The following is a 14,942-nucleotide window of genomic DNA, read 5'->3' as shown; positions in this document are numbered from 1 at the left end:
AAACAAGAAAAAACTAAACGTCAAATTGAATATATGTTAGTGAACTTATGTTTATTTTAAACCCACATAAAATAATGTTAAATGCAAGGCGTATTTAATAAGGTGGGCGCGTTAGCACAACAGATTTTAAAACAATTTTGAATTCGCCGTGCAACATTAAACGTAAATTTTTCAACAAGTAAAAGCATGCTAAGTTTGGCCTGGCCGAATTTTATTCAAACCATACTTAGTACAGTTTTTGAAGTCATAACAAAGCACATCATGCAAAGTTTCATCCAAATCGGATAGGAATTGGGCCCTTTAGTGGCTCAAGAAGTCAAGATTCAAGGTCGGTTTATATGGCAGCTATTGGGTTGCCCAAAAAGTAATTGCGAATTTTTTAAAAGAAAGTAAATGCATTCTTAATAAAACTTAGAATGAACTTTAATCAAATATACTTTTTTTACACTTTTTTTCTAAGGCAAGCTAAAAGTAACAGCTGATAACTGACAGAAGAAATAATGCAATTACAGAGTCACAAGCTGTGAAAAAATTTGTCAACGCCGACTATATGAAAAATCCGCAATTACTTTTAATTAATCGTGGTCCACCTAGCACTTGGTTCGACAAATGGATAGCTGATACGATTTCTTATCCTAAATACCTTTTATTTGAGTCCCATATTGTCGTAATTGGTCTAAATATTGGGTTGCCCAAAAAGTAATTGTCGGTAATATAGTAGCAAAATTGTACCGGGAGTCGAAGAAATAATACGTTTAATAACAATTGGTACCATTTCGCAATTTTTTATAAATTGAGTTATAGCCTTGTATTTTGGTATTAAGGTACACTGTAGCATCCTAAAAAGGTACGAAATAAGTAAACAGGCTATAAATCAGGCTATAAACCGATTCAGACCATAATAAACACGTATGTTGATGGTCATGGGAGTATCCTTCGTACAAAATTTCAGGAAATTCGGATAGGAATTGCACCCTCTAGATGCTCAATAAGTCAAGTCCCCAGATCGGTTTATATGACAACTATATCAGGTTATGAACCGATTTGAACCATAATTAGCACAGTCGTTGAATATCATAACCAAATACTTCGTATAAAATTTCATTAAAATTGGATAAGAATTACGCCCTCTAGTGGTTCAAGAAATCAAGATTCAAGATCGGTTTATATAGCATCTATATCTGGTTATGAACCGATTTGAACCATACTTGACACAGTTTTGGATATCAGGACGAATAATATTGGGTGGCCCAAAAAGTAATTGTCGGTAATATAGTAGTAATATAGTCGGCGTTGACAAATTTGTTGACTCTCGGCTTGTGACTCTGTAATTGCATTCTTTCTTCTGTCAGTTATCAGCTGTTACTTTTAGCTTGCTTTAAAAAAAAAGTGCGCGAAATTTTGTTTACATAAGTTTGTTTGGCGTCAATTTTAATATGGGTACCACATGTATTGAAAGAAATTCATTTAACAAACCGAATCAACGCTTGTGGTATCCACCTTAAACGCAATGAATTCGATCCGTTTTTAAAACGAATCATAACTGGAGATGAAAAATAGATTGTTTACAACAACGGTAGTCGAAAACGATCATGGTCCAAGCATGGTGAACCAGCTCAAACCACTTCAAAGGCTGATATCCACCAAAAGAAGGTTATGCTGTCTGTTTGGTGGGATTGGAAGGGTGTGGTATATTTTGAGCTGCTTCCACGGAACCAAACGATTAATTCGGATGTTTACTGTCAACAATTGGACAAATTGAATACAGCCATCAAGGAGAAGCGACCAGAATTGGTCAATCGTAAAGGTGTCATATTCCACCAGGACAACTCTAGACCGCACACATCTTTGGTCACTCGCCAAAAACTGAGTGAGCTTGGCTGGGAACTTTTGATGCATCCACCATATAGCCCTGACCTTGCACCATCAGACTACCATTTATTTCGATCTTTGCAGAACTCCTTAAATGGTAAAACTTTCGGCAATGATGAGGCTATAAAATCGCACTTGGTTCAGTTTTTTGCCGATAAAGGCCAGAAGTTCTATAAGTGTGGAATACTAAATTTGCTAGGATGATGGCAAAAGGTTATCGAACAAAATGGCAATTACATACTTGATTAAACTTCATTCTAAGTGTCATTAAAAATGCATTTACGTTCTTTTAAAAAATCCGCAATTACTTTTTAGGCAGCCCAATATATGTTTGTTAGGTTTTAGGGTGGGGCGGCTCCCTTAGGTACCCCATCCGAAATTTGTATACCAAACTTTTAGTTTTAGGATACTGTATGAGAGCACACAAAATTTCGCTTAAATCGCACCACCTATCTCCGAGATCTGGCGTTTCTGAATATTAGGGTAAGGGTGAGGGTCCGCCCCCCCTTAAGATATCAAAAAAGGTAGTACCCTATTTTTACCACGGGATCATTTTGGACCATCTGTGAAAATTTCAATAAAATCGGTTCAGCCGTTTCTGAGTCTATAAGGAACACACAAACATACAAACAAACAAATAAACAAACACAAATTGATTTTAATATATAAAATTTAAGATCAGATCAAAGATTTATTGTATGAGAGCACTTACAGGGGACTGATGAGTGTTAAGCTGCGCGTGAGAAAAATATGGGTTTGGACTCAATTTTGGCTCGATATCTTAATTTTTAAAGGGTGTAGCATGATTACAACCTATGGACAGGCAAAAATGTAAATTTGCTTATAAACATTCCATTAAGGAACAGGGATACGGATATCAAAAATCTGAATAGCTGTTGCTTTTCTTATTTTCTATGTACTTTCGTTACAATGGAAAGTCTAAAAAAACTTAATGATAACAGTTAAGCATTTAAATCGAATCATGTTGCTTCGCTTGTCTTTAAATACTTTAACTGTTTGCTAAGGAAGTGAAGCTAAGTTTCAGATTTATATACCCTACACCATAGGATGGGGTATACACTTTCGTTATTCCGTGTGTAACACCTAGCCATTATACGTCTGTCGTAAGCACTCTAACTTTCAAAGGAGTAAATCTAGGCGCTTGAAATTTAGTACAAATACTTGTTATTAGTGTAGGTCGGCCGGGATTGTGAATGGGGCAAATCGGTCCATGTTTTCATGTAGCTGCGATACATAACCCGATTGACTTCTTGAGCTTCTAGAGAGCGCAATTCTTATCCGATTTAGCTTAAATTTTCCTTTTTACACCCACTACCGTAGAAAGGGGTATATTCATTTAGTCATTCCGTTTGCAACACATCGAGATATCAAATTCCGACCCTACAAAGTATTGTATATATATTTCAGATCGTTGTAAAATTCTAAGACGATTTAGCGATGTCCGTGTGTCTGTCCGCCCGTCTATTGTAATCACTCTAGAGTCCTCAAGAATTGAGATATTGAGCTGAAATTTGGCGCAGATACGTCTTTTTGATGCATTCTGGTTAAGTTCTTGAACGGGCTAAATCGGACTGCTATATAGACCGATTTTCCGATAAAGGGTCTAATACCCATAAAAACTTTATTTTTCATTCGATTTCACTGAAATTTGAAACATTGAGTAGTTTAAGGTTTCCCGAAAACTGACCCAGATGGTTCAGATCGGACTATATTTAGATATAGCTATCATATAGACCAAACTGCCGATAAAGGGTCTGAAGACCATAAAAACTTTATTTATTACCCGATATCGCTGTGGGTTATCTTAAGCCTCTCGTCATCTGACCCAAATATGGTTCAGATCGGACTGTATTTAGATATATCTGCCATATAGACCGATCTGCCGATAAAGGGTCTGAAGCCCACGAATGCTTTATTTTTAAACCAATTTCGCTTAAATTTCAAACAATGAGTTATTTTAAGCCTCCTGACACCCGATCTAAATATGGTTTAGATCGGACTTTATTTAGATATAGCTGTCATATAGATCGATCTGCCGAAAAGGGGTCTGAAGCCTCTAGCAGTTTCCACTCGATTTGATTGAAATTTCATACGTTACATTTTGTTTTGATTTCCACCTTCTGTGCCAAGTATGGTTTATATCGGTTCATAACCTGATATAGCTGCCATATAAACTGATCTCCCGATATTACTGCATTTATATGAAATTTTGGGGATTTTTCTATGATTTCTAAAGGCCGTGACAAATACAGTCCACTTCGGTCTATAACTTGATATAGCTCTTATATATATAATAAAGTCATTCAGGGAACTAGTCACAAGTGGTCCATGGTGGAGGGTAAATAAGATTCGCTCCGGCCGAACTTAACCCTCTTTTAAGTGTTTTGTTTGCTATTGCTGTTACTGTTGCCTGTTTATTTTTCATAGTCATAGTTAAGCAACCAGTTTGCTTTTTTACGAGGATTGCCTTTTAAATCGTGAACATTTTCGTACGATTAGTTTTTACAGCTTCCGACGTGGATTAACTCAACTTCAGTGCATCTATGAACTTAATCCAATACGGTACGATGAATTCAGCCGAGCTCGTAGTTCACTCCAAGACGAATTGATGCTGTGCGCCAACTGGTACTGCAAGATCGTAATATGACCTATCGTGAAATTGAGGCAATCTTAGGCATTAGTGGGACCAGTATATATTCAATATTGCCTCAACATTTAACCGTCAAAAAAAAATTTTTCGCTTTGGATCCCACACAATTTGTTAATCGCTCAAAAATGCTCGTGTCGATTGATCGTCAAAAATACTCGGAAAATATTAAACAACTGCATTTTTGAGCACTCAAAACATCGATTGAATGACTTCTTTTTATTCCAGTACGTAAAAACGTAAAATGTGAGGTCAACCACCTGAAGAAGCAGTTGATGCGTTCAGAATGTATGTTTTGGAGATACCTCAATCAGAGTGGCAAAAGTGCTTCGACAATTGGTTCAAACGCATGCAAAAGTGTATAGACCTTAATGGGGAGTATTTTGAAGAAGAATAAAACGATTTTCGATGATTCAGATTAGTTTTTGTGTTCTCTAATCCCGAAATATAGAAGGCATCCCTCGTATTTTACTAAAAAAAAAATGCAATCAAAGTTAGCTTTTTGTGCTGTTGCTATTTTGAAGTCAGCAATTCAAACGCTGGCTCACACTATAGCAAATTATTTTCTTTTTAAATAGCCGTAACGCGTTCGATGCATTTTTATTTTTTGTCTTTCGCACTGCTTTATCTCATTGTCCATGTAATATATTACAATAACAACATCAAACTATGGAGCTTATAGGCAACTGCCATAGAGCACATACTTAAAAATCTTTAGAGAATCTTCCAGTTTTGTTCTTGTATTAGTTAGCAAAGTATTGTACTTTTCGTATCTTGCATAATAAGTTACATCCGGCTGTGCATAACAAGAACTTGCAAGTAAAACAGTTAAGGCGGAAATTTGTTAATTTCCTGTAGTGAAACAATTTGAAAAAAAGGACATGTGAACAGAAAACATGTGAAGAATAGTTGAAAGCGGAGTAATTAGATTCATCAATGCCCTACAATACAACGTGTGAAAAAGACATATATAACTTAACAATTGAAAAATAGTTTTTTATAATTGACAGATTTTACTAGGTCACCGCAGCGCAGAGGTTAGCAAGTCCGCCTATGACGCCGAACTCTTGGGTTCAAATCTGGGCGTGAACATCAACAACATTTTTCGGTGGTTATCCATTTCTAATGCTGCCTACACTTGTAAGGTATCCTGCCATGTTAAAACTTCTCTACCAATTGGTGTCGCTAAAAAAGGAGGTCCCTAATCATTGAGCTTAAACTTGAATCGGACAGCACTCAGTGATATTTGTGAAGTTTGACCCTGTCCATTAATGGAATTTGCAGATTTTAATAAGCTAGCCTTACAAAACGGAACTCTACGCCTCGTTTTGTCTTTATAAGGTATAAGGACAAAACGACTCGCCTTACACAAAAATGAGCCATTCAAGGCATGTGGACTCAAATAAACGTAAAATTGTTGAATTCAGGGCCGTGTTGTCAAATAATACAACTCGAATATATTTTGGTAAAAATTATTTAATGAAAAAAATAATAAGTCTTCACAATAGAAATTATGGAAGAGTTTGGAAAAAAGTTTGCAAAACATCTCAACTTGTGTACATATTATAACACCTATTGGAAGAAAAAAAAAACCGAAGAATATAATGATGTTAATTTTTTTGGTAAAAAAGGCACCAATTCCTGAGTAGAATTTAAACTTTTCCAACAGGGTATTCAAATTTGCAATCGGTTCACAAGTAGTCCCACAATTACAAACATACCTACGATACCTTGACCAAAATTTAAACAAAAATTAATATAAGTTCAATAACTCATAAGCCATTAAAAATTCCGACTTTTTAACATCTTTTGATTAAAAAAAAAATCAGTAAGGAAAGGGAAAAGTCGGGCGGAGCCGACTATATAATACCCTACACCACCGAGTATACGTAATACTTTTAACAGATAGAACTTATATCCAAATTTAGTCAGACTTTAATATTGTTTACGGTATTTTGTTATGACTTCCAACAACCGTGCGAAGTACGGCCGAAATTGGTATTTAATCTAATTGAACTCCCAATTAATTTATCTTCTGATTTTAACCACGGTTTTTTGTTACAATGATTCGGCTTTTGTGACCATTGTGTCCAATTTATTGACCTCTGGACTGGTCTTACTATCTATTGAACTAAGGTGTCTTTATTCGTTTATTCATGGTGCATCTTTGTTTATCTTGCTGTTTACTCTGAGTCTACTATAGCATTCGTTCCAATATGCTTTTATAGAATTACCACATTCTTAATTCTAAAGCCTGTGAACCTCAGTCCCAATATAAGTTTCCGCATCCAAGGGCTCTCTGATTTTATTTCTCGGAGCGGACAACTATTTTGGAAAGCCTTTACTATAGCAGAGAACCAACTACGCCCTGCCAAAATTATTTATATCTAATAACTCTTCTGAACTTCTGTTATTACACGGAGAAACTTCACCAAATTTCCTTTGCTTGGGTATTCCATAAAAAGCTAAAAATCAACTTGAATTTGCAATAATTGGAGCTGTGATGATTTTCGCATCAAGCTTTTTATAAAACCTAATAGAAGAGCGTAGGGTGCAAAGATATTGTTAGTTTTACACTAAGTATACTTAAATAGTTTGCATTTTATATAAAAAAGAAAAATTGATATATTAGTAACTTACACAGGATAAAACAAGTAAAGGCGTGCTCAGTTCGGCCGGGCCGTGTCTTATATACCCTTCACCATGGATTACATTTGTCGAGTTCATTTCCCGATATCTCTTTTTAGGCAAACAAAGGATAAAAGAAAAGAATTGCTATGTTATTGAAGATGTAACAAGTTATGGTCCGATTCGGACTATAATTAAGGTGAATGTTGGAGAAAAGAGCAGAAGTCATTGTGTAAATTTCAGCCAATTCTAATAAAAGTGATCGGTTTATACGGGAGCTGTATCAGGCTATGGGCAGCTTCACACCATATTTAACACGTATGTTGATGGTCATAGGAGAAGCCGTTGTACAAAATTTTAGCCAAATCAGATAATAATTGCGCCCTCTAAAGGCTCAAGAAGTCAATATCCCAGATCGGTTTATATGGCAGCTATATCAGGTTATGGACAGATTTGAACCATACTTGTCTCAGTTGTTGGAAGTCATAATGAAATACGTCGTGCAAAATTTCAGCCAAATCCTATACGAATTACGCCCTGTAGAGGCTCAAGAAGTCAAGACCCCCGATCGGTTTATATGCAGCTATATCAGGTTATGGACCGATTTCAACACATATAGACTGTTGTTGGAAATAATAACAAAACACTTCGTGCTAAATCTTCTTCTTCTTTGAAAGTTAGCGTGCTTTCGACAGACAGACGGACGGACATACGGTCGAACATGGCTAGATCGACTTAAAATGTCTTGATTAATGTGTATACTTTATGGGGTCTTAGATGAATATTTCGAAAAGTTACAATCAGAATGACGAAATAAGTATGCCCCCATCCTATGGTGGAGGGAATAAAAAGGGACAAAAGACTAACATAGTTAATAAGTAATCTTAGAAATGGAAGGATATTCAATATTAATGACGTAGATGCCAATCTCTATGTATCCCCTTATTTTATGGCTAATGAAAGTGCATATTAATGAAACATAATTATAAACAAGTAAAAGCGTGCTAAGTTCGGCCGGGCCGAATCTTATATACCCTCCACCATGGATCGCATTTGTCGAGTTCTTTTCCCGGCATCTCTTCTTAGCAAAAAAAAAGGATATAAGAAAAGATTTGCTCTGCTATTAGAGCGATATCAAGATATGGTCCGGTTTGGACCACAATTAAATTATATGTTGGAGACCTGTGTAAAATGTCATCCAATTCGAATAAGATTTGCGCCCTTTGGTGGCTCAAGAAGTAAAATAGAGAGATCGATTTATATGGGAGCTGTATCGGCCTATAGACCCATTCAGACCATAATAAACACGTTTGTTAATGGTCATGAGAGAATCCGTCGTACAAAATTTCAGGCAAATCGGATAATAATTGCGAACTCTAGAGGCTCAAGAAGTCAAGATCCCAGATAGGTTTATATGGCAGCTATATCAGGTTATGAACCGACTTGTACTTTATTTGACATAGTTGTTGAAAGTAACAATAAAAAACGTCTTGCGAAATTTCAGCCAAATCGGATAGCCCTCTAGAAGCTCAAGAAATCAAGTCCCCAGATCTGTTTATATGACAGCTATATCAGGTTATTGACCGATTTGAACCATATTTAGCACAGTTGTTGGATATCATAACAAAATACTACGTGCCAAAATTCATTCAAATTGGATAAGAATTGCGCACTCTAGAGGCTCAAGAAGTCAAGACCCAAGATCGGTTTATATGACAGCTATATAAGGTTATGGAACGATTTGAACCATACTTGGCACAGTTGTTGGATATCGTAACAAAACACGTCGTGCAAAATTTCATTTCAATCGGATAAGAATTGCGCACTCTAGAGGCTCAAGAAGTCAAGACCCAAGATCGGTTTATATGGCAGCTATATCAGGTTATGGACCGATTTGAACCATACTTAGCGCAGTTGTTGGATATAATAGCAAAACACGTCGTGCAAAATTTCATTCAAATCGGATAAGGATTGCGCACTATAGAGGCTCAAGAAGTCAAGACCCAAGATCGGTTTATATGGCAGCTATATCAGGTTATGAATCGATTTGAACCATACTTGGCACAGTTGTTGGATATCATAACAAAACACGTCGTGCAAAATTTCATCCCAATCGGATAAGAATTGCGCACTCTAGAGGCTCAAGAATTCAAGACCCAAGATCGGTTTATATGGCAGCTATATCAAAACATGGACCGATATGGCCCATTTACAATACCAACCGACCTACACTAATAAGAAGTATTTGTGCAAAATTTCAAGAGGCTAGCTTTACTCCTTCGGAAGTTAGCGTGCTTTCGACAGACAGACGGACGGACGGACGGACGGACGGACGGACGGACGGACGGACGCAATTCCTATCCGATTTGGCTGAAATTTTGCATGACGTATTTTATTTTTACTTTCAACAACTGTGTCAAATAACGTTCAAATCGGTTCATAACCTGATATAGCTGCCATATAAACCGATCTGGGATCTTGACTTCTTGAGCCTCTAGAGGTCGCAATTATTATCCGATTTGCCTGAAATTTTGTACGACGGATTCTCTCATGACCATTAACATACGTGTTTATTATGGTCTGAGGAGAGTCAAGAGAAAATCCTTCCTGCTAAATTTCGAGAGAATCGGTTTACAAATACCATTTTATTGCGTTATTACTGTAAAACGGACGAACATATATATGGGAGCTATATCTAAATCTGAACCAATTTAGAACAAACTTCTTATATATTGTTGTAGTGGTCGAGAAAGCGTTGTGCAAACTTTTGGAAAGATTGGTCTTTAAATGCTCTTGGAGTGGCTCTAGGAATGAAAATCAGGCGATATACATATAAGACAGTTTTATCTAAATCTGGACCGACTTCTATGAAATTCACACAGTAATGAGGAGAGTCAAGAGAAAATCCTTCCTGCTAAATTTCGAGAGAATCGGTTTACTAAAACCATTTTATTGCGTTATTACTGTAAATCGGATAGCTATATCCAAATCTGAACCGATTTTTTCCATTTTCAATCAGCTTCGTCCCTAGGCCGAAAAATATGTCTGTACAAAATTTGAAGACGATCGGATTAAAACAGCGACCTGTACTTTGTACTCAAATTAACATGGACAGACGGACAGTCGCTCGGTGTACTTATGAATATGTCCATCTCTCTTCTGGGTGTTAGAACCAAATGCACTAAGTTATAATACCCTGTACCACAGTAGTGGTGTAATGTATAATAAACTAGCTGGCCCGGTGTGCTCGCTACAACCATAAATATTTGCGGACCCTTTTGACATGGTCCAAATTTGAAAATTATTTATATTCGTATTTAATTCTAAAATAACATTCATTAGAATCCTATATTGTCGCGTTTGGTATACATGTCCATTTGGAGCATAATTTTGGGGTGGAGCACCCGCCTGGAGCACCCAAACTTTTATAGAAATTCTGTTTCTTACTCTCAAGACCTTTTCGTTTGAATCCCATATTGTCCCGATCAACCTACATTGCCATTTGGGGGTGAGTTTTGCGGTGGGCCACCTGGAACTTGATCCAAAATTTTTGTATAAATTTGGTCTTCTACTTCCAATTACCTTACATTTGATAATCGTATTGCCCCAATCGGTATCCACTTTCTGATTCGATTTAGCTATGTCCGTCTGTCTGTCCATGTTAATTTATGTTCAAAGTACAGGTCGCAGTTTTCATCCGATAGTCTTAAAATTTGGTATAGACAGGTTTTTTGGCCAAGAGACGAAGCCCATTGAAATTGGAAAAAATTGGTTCAGATTTTGATATAGCTCCCATATATATGTTCGTTCGATTTGCAGTAATAATGCAATAAAAGGGTCATTTGTTAACCGATTATCACGAATTTTAGCTGGAAGGATTTTATCTTAACCCTCGACTTTACTGGTGGATTTCATGGAAATCGAGATAGAATTGGATATAGCTCTCATCTGTATATAAATCCGCCGACCTTAATTTCTAGAGTCGCAGCAAGCGCATTTATTGTCCAATCTTGCCAAAAATTTGTACAACGCTTTCCTCGACGACTACCACAATATCTAAAAGTGTGCTCGAAATCGGTTCAAATTTAGATATAGCTCCTATATGTATGTTCGTTCGATTTTGAGAAATATTGCAATAAAATTCTCATTTGTTAACCGACTCCTTCGTAATTTGACAGGAGGGATTTTCATTTATTGACCAATCTTGAAGAAACTTTGTACAACTCTCTTTTCGTCAACTAGCACAATATCTGAAAAGTATGTTCCAAATAATTTGCAATAATATTGTCAAATGACAACCGGAGTTATTTTAGTTTTAACATATTTGCTCGAAATTTGATAGGGATTGCTTAATAACCCATCTGAAAACATCCGCCAAGGTTCATCAAAATTGGTTCAGAATTGAATATAGCTCCCATATTGTACTTATAGGGTGTTTGTAGTGTATTATACAGTCGGCACCGCCCGACTTTTGCCCTTCTTTATTGGTTTTTGGGATGTTGTTGGGGTTGGGGCTGACCCTACAAAACTTGGAATCAAATTGTTTTAACAATTTCCTACTCCACTCTTAAACACCTTTCATTCGATACCCGTACTGTCCCAATCGGTAAACATGTCTATTTGGGTGGGTTTTGGGGCTGGGCGACCCCCCACGGTTGTATGACCCCAAATTTGTATACCAAATGTGTTTTTGGGTTGTCATAATGGGCCGTACAAAATCGCTAAAATCGATGCACCCATCTCCGAGATCTGACGTTTTAGTAAATTGTGGCTCGAGAGCGGGTCCGTCCCTCTCATGGATATCATAAAATGGGGAACCTTACATGCATCGGGAAGCTACTCTCTACCATCTGTGAAAATTTCTTAAAAATCGGTTCATCTGTTTTTCATTCCATAGGTAACATACAAAGAAACAAATAAAATAGATGGATAACACGTTTTAATGAATCACTAGTTTTATTTTTGTTTAAAACAATTAAAAATGTGCTAAGGGCCGGGCCGAATCTTAGGAGTCCACCATCATGGATTTTGCTTAAAATGTATACAAAATAAATTTGGTTAAAGGGTATTTTTTTATTTTACATTCCAAACTTCTGTCAAATCAGCAAAAATTAAAGCTTCTAGGAACCGAACAAGGACCAGTCTCTCACCGGTTTAAATGGGAGCTATATCAGGCTATAGACTGAATTGGGCCGTATTTGGCGCAGTTGTTGGAAATCGCAACAGAATACCGCATAGGGAGTTCTGTGGGAGCTATATCATGTTATAGACCGGTTTGGACCGTACTTGAAAAAGCTGTTGGAAGTCATAACAGAACACTACGTGCCAAATTTCAGTTAAATCGGATGAAAATTGAAAATTGGATGGTAAAGCCTCAAGGAGCCAACTCGGGAGATCGGTTTTGTCACGTACCCCCATAGGAGGTCGCTCCACCTTTTCTCTGGAGTGGCAATTGATGCTGGCGGGCGCTGGCTGCTGGCGGTTGAGCTCCGGCTGTGGCTCAGTGGATGGGGCGCGGTTCTTTGCCAACACCTATTGCCAAAAAGGAGGGACAAAAAAAACTAAAATCAACCAGCTTGTGGATGGACAAATACAGCGGGTACGTAAACACTTGAAATTAAACACACAGGAAAAATGTCTTTATCGGTTCGCTGGCATGCCGGTCTTCCATGGCATGCCTCGGCCTAACCCTCCCCAAACCATGGTACTCCCGTGGCCCACTAAATCGGAGTACCCCAAAAGCTTACTCACCTGTTCATTACACCATTCCTTCCCCTTTCTTTAGTCTTCTATCCCTTCATGGGAAAGAAAAAAAAAACCAAAAATATTTCATTCTAACATTCGTACAACATTCGGTACTGCTTTATTTGGAGGTCACAACCTCCCTGATACTCTCAATTTTGACATTTATAACTAAACTTGTAATGACCAAAGAAAAGGTAGTTAAGAAATTAAAATTCAAGTTATCAAGACTAACAAGTTTTTCGTAAAACAATTTACTTTAAGCAAAAACAGTAGTTTGGATCAAAATTAGCAAAAATTATTTTTCAAGCTAAATTTAAGGCTTTCAAATTTAATTTCTCAATCTCGTGTTTTCAGGTTCCTGGTTCTACTGGCGACTGTTCCGGATAAAACCCAATGGAGTCCCCGGGTATTGTGGTCCTGGTGGCAGCCTCTGCGGCCAATAGGGTCCCTTTTAGGTTCTCGTTTGTCCGTCCGTCCGTCTAGTCTTTGGTAAGTAATTGTCGTGTTTAAGTGTATATGTCGCAGTCAGTTCTTGTCTAAAAAAGTTTTTTTCTTTTATTATTTTCTAGGGGTTTTCTGATGTGCTGCTTTCTCAGCACTGTAAGGTCAACATTGGCTGATGGGCAAGGAAATATCCTCTACTATCCACTACCTAACCTAACTATGAGCTCATGCTTAGGTTACTCTATAGAACCCAACCAAAGGGTAAGTAATAAAAAAAAGCTCGATGTTGTCCCTACCTAATTTCCTTTTTTTCACTTTTTTTTTTACAGAAAAAACTTTTTTTTAACAAAAATAAATCCGTCGAGAGTCAACCGTCTGTATGCCTGTCTGTTTATGGTCAGAGAAACTTTTTGGACTACCTTATGGACACTGGAGTATGCGACAGCGTCTAGGTCCCTCGGTGGAGTAGCGACAGGAGTTGTGGATATGCCAATTGCAGCAGCTGAAGTCTTTTATACGTGTGGCAGTGGAGGTGGAGGAGTCTTGACTTTCGCTTTTATTTTTAGACTTAAGTTTTTAGCTTTAAATTTTACATTATATGATTTGATTTCTTTTCTATTTCTTTTCAGTGTTTTTTACAGCTTTACTTTCTTTAAGCTTTAAGCTTTCCGATTTCTTTTATTCTTTTATTTTTCAAGTTATTTTAAATCATTGTAAAATTTTCATAAATATATATATATATATACACATATATACGGTTTTTAGAATTTTGCCTTATATTTGTAACTTTTTCTATAGCTTTAAGATGTTCACTAAAACTTTACATTTGTTTTAAATTATTCCTTTAGTTTTCACCACTTTGTTTATTCTGTGACACCGCTCAATAAACACATTAAATTTTCTTTTGCTAATTCACTTGTGTTTAATTCTTTTTTATATTTACTAATGGCTCCACCTCCGTCTGCTGCCAAGGTCCAATCGAAAAAGAACTTGTCATCCTCCACATACTGACCATCATGGTTCCCCCAAGCCATCATGTCCACCGAGGAACCATCATGAAAATTGCTTTTCCAAAATAGCAAAAACAAAAATCATATGTTTCTTTGAAGTGTCGTTGTAGTGGTCACATTTGTATGTGGAGGTAACATATGGTGGTAGCGCAGGGTTGTATTCCCTAGTTGCCATAAAAACGTGACTGTTCAAAACCAGATGTCGCTCTACTCCAATCAGACATAGGGTGACACGCTACAAACCCAACCATCCTTTAGACATCACTGTCATAGGATGGGAGGGAAAAACAATTCTCTCGCTGTGTATATTGTGACAAAACGTGTGAACGTACCTTTAGTCAAACCTATCTCAGCGGGTGCAGGCCCCTTAAGAAAATGTAATTCTTCCTCAATAAATATACCTTGAGCTATAAGTATACCTTGACTCGAGTAGTACCTACCCGGTACTCGATTAACCAGTTATACCTTCCTAAGACATACCTTGATCAAATTAACTTCATATCAATAAAGCGGACGGACGGAAAAAATATGCTGAATAAGCATTTAAATTAAAGGTAAGTAAAAGTAGTAAAAAT

General features: G+C 37.0%; 1 protein-coding gene across 1 annotated transcript; it reads left to right on the top strand.

Moving 5' to 3' along the window:
* The first annotated feature begins 12,577 nt into the window (after positions 1 to 12,577).
* On the top strand, positions 12,578 to 14,602 carry LOC131995811 (uncharacterized). The gene is made up of 4 exons (XM_059364944.1): positions 12,578 to 12,767; positions 13,268 to 13,402; positions 13,483 to 13,618; positions 13,687 to 14,602. The coding sequence occupies exons 1-4, from the start codon at positions 12,676 to 12,678 to the stop codon at positions 13,807 to 13,809; spliced, it is 486 nt and encodes a 161-aa protein (XP_059220927.1). The 5' UTR covers positions 12,578 to 12,675; the 3' UTR covers positions 13,810 to 14,602.
* Positions 14,603 to 14,942: the final 340 nt, after the last annotated feature.

This window comes from Stomoxys calcitrans, chromosome 3, assembly GCF_963082655.1.
Source record: "Stomoxys calcitrans chromosome 3, idStoCalc2.1, whole genome shotgun sequence".
NCBI lineage: Eukaryota > Metazoa > Arthropoda > Insecta > Diptera > Muscidae > Stomoxys > Stomoxys calcitrans.
This window is presented reverse-complemented; position numbering and strand designations above follow the sequence as displayed.